This window comes from Microtus ochrogaster, unplaced genomic scaffold (genome assembly GCF_000317375.1).
Source record: "Microtus ochrogaster isolate Prairie Vole_2 unplaced genomic scaffold, MicOch1.0 UNK20, whole genome shotgun sequence".
NCBI lineage: Eukaryota > Metazoa > Chordata > Mammalia > Rodentia > Cricetidae > Microtus > Microtus ochrogaster.
In genome coordinates this window covers 5,318,106-5,329,073 of record NW_004949118.1, presented here as the reverse complement: position 1 = coordinate 5,329,073, position 10,968 = coordinate 5,318,106, and the positions used below count along the sequence as shown (strand labels likewise).

General features: G+C 48.3%; 1 protein-coding gene across 1 annotated transcript; it reads left to right on the top strand.

Annotated features, from left to right (window-relative positions):
- Nucleotides 1–1,890: 1,890 nt before the first annotated feature.
- On the top strand, nucleotides 1,891–2,793 carry Lrrc30 (leucine rich repeat containing 30). The gene has a single exon (XM_005367581.2). It carries the CDS (start codon nucleotides 1,891–1,893, stop codon nucleotides 2,791–2,793), a length of 903 nt encoding a protein of 300 aa, XP_005367638.1.
- The last annotated feature ends 8,175 nt before the right edge of the window (nucleotides 2,794–10,968 follow it).

Sequence of the window (10,968 nt, the reverse complement as noted above, 5' to 3'; positions counted from 1 at the left end):
GGGAGAAGAAGGAGAAGGAAAAGGAAAAGGAGGAAGAGGAGGAGGAGAAACACACTATTTTTAAACAGCAGCTCTGGGTGATTTTATGAAATTTACATGTATAAGATATGCCTCAACCCCAAATCTTAGGGTAAAAACAACCTAACCACACTATGGGATTTTCTCCTTCAGCTAGTAGCCCAAACACTCAATCTCTCATACACAGAACTTCCCAAGTCTGAAACTCTGTCAAAGAATCTTGGGGCTTACTCAGTGCACGCAAACATCTGTGGTTGACCTATGCCATGCGGTGCCTGTTCTGGGTGGGGGCCGACACTTAATGTCAGTGGAAAATGCTAAAAAATACTCTATTTCTATGACTGGATGGGGCTAGCAAAGTGATGGCCTAGTTCTGAGAAGAGTCGGGGTGTTGGTGATTGGCCCAGGAGTCCCAACGATATTGATATTGCAAAGCCAAGATGAGGCAGAAGTAACATCCCACTCCACTGTTGTCCTGAGATAGCCCCCTCAGCAGGCACAGGGGTGGACAAGCAGGCTTCTGGCCAGCTTCCAAGCAGAATTCTCCAGAGTTCCTGGGCTGGTGGGCATCTGGGTAAGATCAAGGTATATAGCAGCTCTTGCTGGCCTCGTTGGGACTCCTGGGCCAATCACCAAACACTCTGACTCTTCTCAGAACTAGGTCATCACTTTGCTAGCCCCCGTCCAGTCATAGAAATAGAGTATTTTTAGCATTTTCCACTTACACTAAGTGTCTGTCCCCACCCAGAACAGGCACTGCATGGCATAGGTCAACCACAGATGTTTGCGTTGCTCACAGGCCTGAGCAGAGTGCTGAGCTCAGGCGATGGCCTCTTGGGAGACTTCTCCTCGGTTTACAGAAATCCATCTTCTCTTTGGGTCCTCATGTGACTTTGTCACTAAATACATTTGGATAGATCGATAAACTTCAGCCTGCGATACTAGCAATGAACTCTGCACACTTAGTGGAGAATTAGCTTTCAGGGGTAGGTGTAGTGGGGATTAGAGGAATGGTGGGTAGCCCAGGGAGGGGGACACTGTCCCCCCAAAACAATGAGTGTCTTGTGGTTGAAGTGTCTGTCCTGTCGTGGATCAGAGGGACCAGACTCCTGCAGTTGCAACAGCGGTGAAGGAAACTGACCCGCCTCACTGAGTCTCCCTGGCAGGCAGAGTATAAGCCTCTGCCTGTGCTGGGGACCTGGTATCCAGGCTGCTTTTGTTATTTTTTCTTCTTCGCCAGCACAGTTCATTGACAGTTGCATTGCACACAGTGACAACATCTGATGATCCTTGGCTCTGGAAACCTAACTCCGCCGATAGCGCCCAGGCAAGCCACAGCGGTCACTTTCTCTGGGATCAGTTCCCTCAGCCAGGGGGATCACTGTTGGCCCCGGTCAGCTGTATTTTTCTACTTTTGTTTCTTTTTCTAGCTGCCTTTGTTAATCACCCTGCTCAAATGTGATACCCGAAGAAGAACCGAGAGGGAGTAAAGTTATACGAAACGGCCCTGTAACCCGTGCGCACGCACCGGGTCACTAAAACTTAAGCAGAATTGACAGTGACAGCTGCCTTGTGGCGCACGGAGGCAATCGAGCAGTTCTGTTTGGAAACCTCAGAGACAAGTGTATCATTACAGCCTGTCCACTCAGAGAGAAACCTCCTCAACACACCCTCGGGAACAGGCACAGCTTGCCCGCAGTCAGTATTCCACCTTGGTCATCAGCAAGGCCCGGCAAGACAAACTTTCTCCATGCTAGGATCCCTTGGCTATACTCTGTATTCACCTCCACACCATCCCTTCCCACCACAGTCTGGCGTTTTGGAGCTCAGGCAGAACCGACTCCTCACCTTGAAGAAGGAAACGAAGATCTAATGGGGGCCAAACACTCAAGGGCCAGCTCCAACGACAAGGACCCCAAGAGTCTTCTGCTGGGGAAGAGACAGAAGTTCTCTTCGTGGGATGACACCCTGCTCTTGGGGAAGGACCCACGGTCCCTGCTGAAGCGTGGCATGCGGCATGTCAGCTTCAGCTTGGTCACCAAAGGAATGACAGACGTTCCCGACTTTCTGTGGGGCTTGCTGGAAGTCCAGAAACTCAATCTGTCCCACAACCAGCTCCGAGTCCTCCCTCCTGAGGTGGGCAGGCTGACCCGGATTGTGGTCCTGAACTTGTGTGGGAATCACCTCAAGAGTCTCCCCAGAGAAGTCAGTCTCCTACAAAACCTCAAGGTCTTATTCCTAAACATGAACTGCCTGGCAGAGGTGCCTGCCGAGCTCAGCCTGTGCAAGAACCTGGAAGTGCTGAGCATGTCACACAACTGCCTGTCCCAGCTCCCGGCCAGCTTTGCAGACCTCTCCAGACTGCGGAAGCTCAATCTCAGCAACAACTATTTTGCTCACATCCCCATCTGCGTCTTCTCTCTGAAGGAGCTGGATTTCTTGCACGTGGGCTTCAACCGCTTGGAGAACATCGCGGAGAGCATCCAGTGCCTGGCTAGCTTGCAGATCTTCATCGCAGAGAGCAACAACATCCACTCCTTCTCCAGGTCACTCTGCCTAGTCACCACCCTAGAGCTGCTGAACCTGAACAACAATGACATCCAGACCCTTCCGGATGAGCTCTACCTGCTTTCCCGACTGGGGAGGATTGCATGGAATCCCATGGACAAAGGGTTGCACATTTCCCACAATCCCTTATCCAAGCCCCTGCCAGAGTTGGTGGAAGGGGGCCTGGAGATGCTCTACAGCTACTTGAAGGACAAGAAGCACAATTGATATGGGCGGCGGATGCACGGACATCAGACACACAGACACCAGTCAGCTCACGTGGACTCCGTCAGCTGGGGTACTTCTCTTGACTAAGCGGTTCAGTGTTAGTGTCTGTCAGTGTTGGGTTCCTATTTGCTAAGTTGCTGTGGAACAGCCGATCGGGTGAGATGCTTGCTCTTAACTTTGTCTGTCCTTAGTAATGAATATGCTCACCTCACTCAAAGCACGGTTGGGGGCAGGCTTTTGGGTTTTACCAAAAGGAATAAATGACTCTAACAGTGAGATTTAGCTCTCGGTAAAGTGAAGGATGGGGCAAACTCAAGATAATTCCAAGCTCAGATGCACGCTACTGTGTACTCTGAGCTAAGTATTGTACAAAGGATGGAAACCATGTAGCTTTGGGTGGTTTCCACTCCAACCAGTAAAAAACCTGCAGCAAGGTGGCAACAGCAAGACAAGTTCCTATGCCAGCCTCAAGCAAGCTTCCCTCAAGACGACCAAAGGGCACGGTGGAGGTGGTTCTGTGCTGTCTGGGACCAAAAACAGGCAAAGCTGTCCCTTTGGGATTTGGGGGACGGATCATAGGAGCTTTCCCTTTAAGATGCCTACGGGATGTGTATCGGGCTCGTTGTGTGTGCTGGTGGCAATGGGGATGTTATGATAGTTTTCAGATAATAAATGTGGATGGCTTCTATCTGGAGTGTTGGCATTCTTTCCCGGTCTGCTCCTGCCCACAGGTGCCCACATTGCACTTCTTTGCTGTGGATATCAGCCCACGGTCCGTGAACCCCTTTCTATGTTCACTTCCTCTCTCAGAGATGAGGTGAACCGTAGGGCAAACAGTCACAGCGAGGGAGTGAGGGGATGGTAAGGACAAGCCAATACCCAAAGTAATTACCCATTACCCATTTGGGAAAGATGAATATTTGCTGTTTGAGTTTCACATCAGGGCATGTTCAGGCTCCTCAAGCAAACGCCTCCAGAAAGGCCCTACACTGGTAGGTCCTCGTTCTGATTTTAAGAGGGCACAGCTGTTACGTAAATGGATGCAAGGGCAAGCAGTGACAGTAAGGCAGGGTCACAGGCTCTCACTGTCATTGTGGCAGCCAGGCACCTCAAGAGGTCAGTATTTATTTAGAATTAAAGAGTTAAGACGGGTGGGCCAGAGAGATAGGTCAGCACTGCCTGTTCTTGTAGAGAACCTGGGATCCATTCTTGGCACCCGTACACTTAAAACCGGTGGCAACTCTAGTTCTAGGGGATCTGATGCCTTCTTCTGACAACCTCTGGCCCCAGGCATGCACGTGGTACACATACATACATGCAGGCCAAACATTCATCCACAAAGATCTATTCGTAAAATAAATAATTAGGATAAAAATAAGCGACAATGGAGAAAGTTCCCATAGGTTCACTGAGAGCAGATTGCTCTGATTTTTGGCAAGCCAGTTCTAGAAAACAGCAAAAATAGACAGCAAGATCTAGGATCTGTGATTTCAGGCATGACGTTCTAGTTAACTTTATATTAATGCTTTTAGCTCAGCTGAATTAAGCTTTTATGAAGTAGCCCCCTCTCCAGCCAGGACATGGGGCTGGAACTCAGAGAGATGATACCCTGTGCTTTCTACCAAGTAGAGCAGAGTTTGGCAAAAGACACGGACACCTCACAGACCCTCACCAAGCCTGTTAAGCTGAGATCACCACGAGGCAAGTATGCCAAGGCCCTGCCTAGCTTTCCCTGAGCCTGAAAGCCTTGATAGCAAAGCGAAGCAGAGAGCACAGGTGGGGTACTGATCAACTTCTCCCTGCCCTGCAATCGCCTAGCTCCAGCCACTCAGCTTTCTCCCCTCTCCTTGCAAGGAAAGAGCAATAAAGCACTGGGGCAGGAACTGGCTGCCAAGTCTCCCAGCTTAGACAACTTTCCGTGTGCAGCTCCCTCCCTTCTTCCCCCTAGAGATGCTCCAAAGGAAGGTCCACATGGCTTTCTTCAAGTAGCAAGGGATTTTCCCTCAACAAACTCCAATGCCAATTTTCTTCTCCACAAAAGAAGGGAGCCGGTTTCTGCTGGCGATAATCAGTTAACGCTCATCGTTAACATATGTGTGCACTCGATCCTCTCTTGAAACACTGCAGGCAGAACTTACCTGTGTCACTTGCAGGCAGCTGGAGAGAAGCTTGTCCCTCCAGTCCCCAGTAACAGGATACCTGCTGCTCCCCGTCAGCCCGCATGGGTGCACTCCAAAATCTCCACCTCCCCGCTTGGTTTATCGGAGCCAGGACTATTTAAAAACATCAGTGGAATTCTCACTTGACCTCCTGACTCAGTGGGAAATTACAGGGCGAGCCCTGCTCTACAGAACTGGGCAGGTCGGTCGTCTGCCTAAGCTGTGAGCCGAAGTGCGTGCAGCTGTCAGGCAGGCCCCAGCGTGTGCCAAGATCACGCCTGCCCGTGAGTGGTCTCTGCTGTGGGCAGCTTTGGCTCACACTGAGCTTTCGTGACCTTGCTCTGAACAGAGCCGCTGGTGAGGCCGGTGGCACTGTTCTTACCCTGCTGAGCGATCACTTTGTTTCCTCTGCTGCCTTCTCTGTCATTTGATCCCTCAGTCCTCCACTCCTGGGAAAGGCTGTACCGTATTTTGAAGGTGACCTGTGAGCTCATTGTACTTTTTAAAAAGAAAAAAAAAAATAATTTGGTTGCCAGCTTCTGCTGGCGCCTTTCGGATGTGAGATTTTTTTTCTCTTTTCACACTCATTGGGGGATCACAAAAGCAAAGTAGTTGCCCGTTGATTCTTTGTAAATACTCCTTTTTATCGATACAGGGAAGTGTTGTGCCAAATACCAGCAGCTAATGGACTTAGTGATTAAAAACACTAGCACGGAGGGACCATCACCCTTTTTGTCTGTTGTCTCACTGCACACTGCTGTCTGTGGAACGCCTCTTGCCTATCTGTCATGCTTCCCGTGTTGCCACATTCAAGTAAATTCCAGGTGCTCCAGAAACTCCTAGAATCAAAGCGCCGAGGATGACTGCACTGGCTGTGAGCGCACACTGTCAAAGAATAGGAACTAATTGGTACTTGATGTGGGGAACCGGCGGCTCCATTCCCAACAATGTTGTGTTCATGTCTCTGGGCTCTCCGTGCACAGGGATGCCAGCGTGGGCTCAGAAATACCTTTTGAAGCAGATGCAACTTATGAACACACAATTAGGCAAAAACCCTATGCGCCGAAGAAAGCAGGAAGATTGAAAAGACACATCTGTTTGTGGAATAATAGCGCTAAATGTGTAATCCATTGCACATTAGATAGGAAAAACCATAGTCATCACTCAGCTTGTTGACTTAATTCATGGATGATAGAAGCGATATATCCCGTTCTTGGGCTTTGGTTAATAAACTGATTCTGCAGTCACCAAAGAGAGAGAGACTTCAGGATGGCACACCCGGGTTTCAGAGGGAACTTGTGTCTGTACTGGAAAGCAGCAAATGTATTACAGATGCCATTATCCATAGGGAAGGATCATAAAAGGAAATCAGATTTTTTTCTCAAGCAATGGATGTCTGCATCTTGGAAATACATCTCCGTGAGGCCTCAAATCACTAAGTGGGTGTGTGTTTTAATAGCCAAGCACAGGGAATAGGACTTAGAAAGGACTGGTCACTGGACGCAGAGTCTGATGTTAATAGTCTGAGACCACAGGATCTCAGGGAAGCCCACAGACTGGAAAACCACAGGACGGGGAAGCCTGCAGACTGGGTTGCCATCATATACACAGGCCCAGGAGGGTTCTCACTTGTTTGGCTGGAATAACTGAGATTCTGGTTAATGGCTAAAAAGCAGAGGATGATGGTGTATGCCCTTAATCCCAGCACTTAGGAGGCAGAGGCAGTTAGATCTCTGTGAGTTCAAGGCCAGCCTGGTCTACAGAGTGAGTTCCAGGACAGCCTCCAAAGCTACACAGAGAAACCCTGTCTCAAAAACAAAAATAAGCAGAGGTTGAGTTCAGGAGATGATCTCAAAAGGAAGCTAACAGGAAGGCAAGGGCATAAGCTGCCAGGTGAGACCACATGGACACACCAGATACCGAGCGATGTCTTAGTGTCTACTCTCCAAGTGTCCAGGGATCATGTGCTATCTCAGAAATCCTCTCCAGTCTTCTATAACACGCATTTGAGAAACAGAATCTCCAGCTTGGTTGCAATGTGCATCAGTACCCTTGATGCCATGGCTTCATCATGATGAATCCAGGAACACCAAAATATGACTCTTCCATGCCCTTTAAGAAAATTAGCTACGGGGGGGGGGAATCTATTAAAACAATGATGGGGCCCATCTTGACCTTGTACCGAAAAGAACTCTCCATAAGTGTTGCTTTTAAGTTACCCATCAGGTTATATGTTGAATCCAAAGTGTTGCTAATTAAAAAAAAAAAAAAACAGACAGCGCAGTAATAAAAAGGGGCAGCAGAGAGGCCTTGTAATGAATCTGCATGAGTTTGGGCGTCATTAGGGCAAGCATAAGTGAAAGCCATTAGCATGTAGCTTGCTATGCAGATTCTTTAGTCGTGTCCTAGAAATCTATTTACAAGGAGACGACATATTTCCTAAGGCAGGTCCTACACTTACTCCTCATCTAGGCATAGGGCAGAACATAAAAGGCGAACTGGATGGATCAAAGCCTGCCCTGGTACTAAAGAAAGGACACGGACAATGCGCTGGTGTTGTCTCTGAAGGCAAGGGCCAGAGCTGCTGAGGGAACAGCACACGGTCACCCATATTCTTCAGTCTTCAGTGTCTCGAGTTCCTCAGATGTTAGTGTGATGACCGTGCCACGTTAGGACATCTTTGGACTCTTTAATGTCACTGCACTGTGCACCCACACTGTAGAGCTCAGGACAGAGCCAAGCATCTGAATGGCGCCAGCACCTGCTTCGTACCAATGTGCCCTGAGACTGTTCAGATGCTATTATTACGAAGGCGGGACAGGCTACCAGCTCCAGGTGCTCTCCCATCCCTGGGCGAAGGAGATGAGGCATGCTTAAAGGATGGATTGCTGTGGCCCAAACTACCTAAGAGATGTGTACCTAAGTGGAGAATCACTTGGGAAGGATGGGAGGTGGCAATGGTTTGATGTCACTCAACAGTGTTGAGTTGTGTAAAGTCTAACGTGACTTCCTTCGTTTTGCTTTGATAGGGAAAAAAGTCTCGGAAACTCCCTCTGCCAATGCAAGTCCACTTCATAATGCTGTGGTATCGTTTGCCCTTTCCCGTTTATCCCAGACCCAGCATGTTGGCATGTGCCACATGAAGAGAGAGAAAGGACTCTGTGTCTGAGCTAGAGAGGTGCTTCTGAGCCCTTCCTTTGGTATCTTATGGGCTGACAGGGTCTTGGAAGGACTCAGGTTGTCAAAGATCCTAGCTTCTGACATCCCCTCAGAATCCCCCATGAGATTCATATAAATGAAAAAATCCAGACGTCAATGGGAGAAACTGTAAAATAGCTGGTCTGGGTGAGACCTGTGTTTGTCACTCTGTAAAGTTCTGTAGGATGTGATTCTGTCGCTCTCTCTGGCCTGACAAACTCTTATCCAAAAGGGGCAGCTGAGAGGATGTTCAGCCAGTGAGGGTAGCAGGGCCTGGCAATAGGACAGCTGGCAGGGAAAGACAGAGAGGCCTTGAACCTTTTCTGCAGATTGGAACCCTACTGGGGCTTAGTCACGAGACTCAGCTGGGCAGCTGTGAAAAGTTTAGGTTCCTCCCTCTGTGGAGAAGCTGTCCATGTCATGGGGCTGGAGGAGGGCCAGGCATGGCCAGCTGGGACCTGCAGCTCAGGTGTTTCCATCTCAAGGAAGACAGGAAAAGAACCAGAGCCAGCAGGACATGTTCAGTGGAAAGCAGAAAGCCGTGGGGCTTGTGTCCAGTTGTCCCATGCATGCTGAGGTGATCTTAGTCAGTTTGTACCCCGGGAGGCCCTGAACCCCTGGGTGGCTGTCGCCTTGTAACCAGTCCAGAGTGGACACGGTGGTGGCAGGTGGCGTGAATGAGTGGACAACAGAAAGGAAGCGTGCCCACCGCTCCCCTCTCCAGGCCTGGGTTTTTCTGTAGTGAGGCACACGCACTGCAGGGCCCCTTTCACCTTGCAGATTCGATGAGACTGTTTCTTTTTAACTGTGTTTTTCTCTTACTTAATGCCTCAGTACATAGATTCCCTGAGCTTATAATAATTTTTCATTATTTCAAACAGGCAAAACAAAGTTCAGAGAGAGACCAAGAGCAGTAAGAATGATTTGATCTCTCCTTGCACAACATCATAGGAAATGTGATTTGACTTGATTCAAAACTTAAAATGGGGAGGAGGAACCAAAATGCAGCTCAGAGATTGAGTGTCTGCCTAGTCTATCCAAGGCCCATGGTTATATAACTAGCACTGGGTTCCTTCAAATTTAATAAGATATAAAATGAGCGAGGCCAGAATTGAGGGTACACGGGAGACCGTGTTGGCATTCATGCTGCCTGGTTTCTCTCTCGTTCTTATCAGTAGCTGGAGACTTGGAGGGAGAAGTCAGTTTAGCTTCACTGACTGGTTGATTAAAAACTCTGATTTAAGTTTCTAGAAGAGATAAAATGTCCTAGTAACCTGTTCCTTTTCCCCTAAAACCTCCTCATTGGATTTGACTCAGCGATAGCTTTGGAGCTTATAGTGAAATATTTGCCTTTAAAAAAAAAAAGCAAACTTTGCAATTCATACTGCTAGTGAGGAATCTATTACAGAGTTCACATCGCTTCACGCATGCGCACACACCACACACATCCACGCTCACATAGGCACACACACATGCACACACATACACATGCACACATGCACATACACACACCACACATGCATGCACACACATACACACACATGCACACACACCACACATGCATGGACACACATACACGCACACATAGGCACACACACACACACCACACACACACACACCACACATGCATGGACACACATACACATGCACACGCACACACACACAGGCTGAATTTGGATGTAAAGCAGCTTCTATAAAGGAGTGTGCACGAGGATGCAAGCGACTCCTCCTTTGAAGGTGGCTCTCAGTGTCTCTTCTCCCTCCACTTCAAATGTCTGGCCAAAGACATGAACAGATGTCAACTGCATTATAGAAATCACAAGTTGAAGGCCTAGCTTTGGTTTTGGACTAAGCTTAGATGTCTGTGAGATACAACAGTGCTTGACAGGAAACCCTGAACGACACTGCTGCCACAGGCCCTGGAGAATTCAAAGAACAGTTCTGCTGTTACCCCTCAACCAACATACACGAGAAGCCTAAGAATTTGCACTCCCAAATCACAGGGATAGTGCAAGCAAAGAGCTGATTGAAAAAGTCTCTGTCCTCAGAATTGACAATCAAGGAATTCATTCCGTCTCCCAGAAATATGCGTAATATGATATCTACATTTTTTTCCATTCACTTATTCATCTAACATGTTAAAAGAAATTGAGTTTACATAGTTTTCAAATTGACTTGTCAGCTTCCTGTTTCTATTCTGCCACAGGAGATCTCTTTTTACTGTGGCTTATCCCATGGCTGGAGAAGGTGTCCAGCTCCATCTCTGGTTGGTAGGAAAGCATTTTTCTTCCAATCAGCACGAGGTCAGCCTCGCTGTCACACCTGTGGTTCAGAGGCTGAGGGAGAGTTTGTTCAGCAACACAGACCATGCGTGATAAAACCTTGAAGGTCCAGATTGACATAGAAGGTATAGTCTAAGAAAGACTTAGATCCTGACCACCTCTTAGAATTGACTTCTCCGGTACTGGAATGTCCTGCCTGGAAAGAGTGTCTTGTTTGAGTCATACAAACCATATAATCTATTCCCAGAGCAGCATTTGCAATTAAGGGGGCCTGGGCAGCATGGTGACAGTGTGAACTTGGGAGAGGCTGAGAAAGAAGAGGCCACAATTGTAGCATGTTGTTCCTCCAGACCTCCACACACCAAGGATCAGGTGACCTTCCCTGGTTAGTGACACTCTTCACATGTCAGACATTCTTGCAACATCTCTGCCACTCAGAGGAGGCCTTGTGCCAGGGTCCTCCTTGAGTTTGTCAGATTTTTTTCCCCTTGTCTTTGCTGACTTTAATCTCCATCTTTAACTTTTGCTCTGATAAA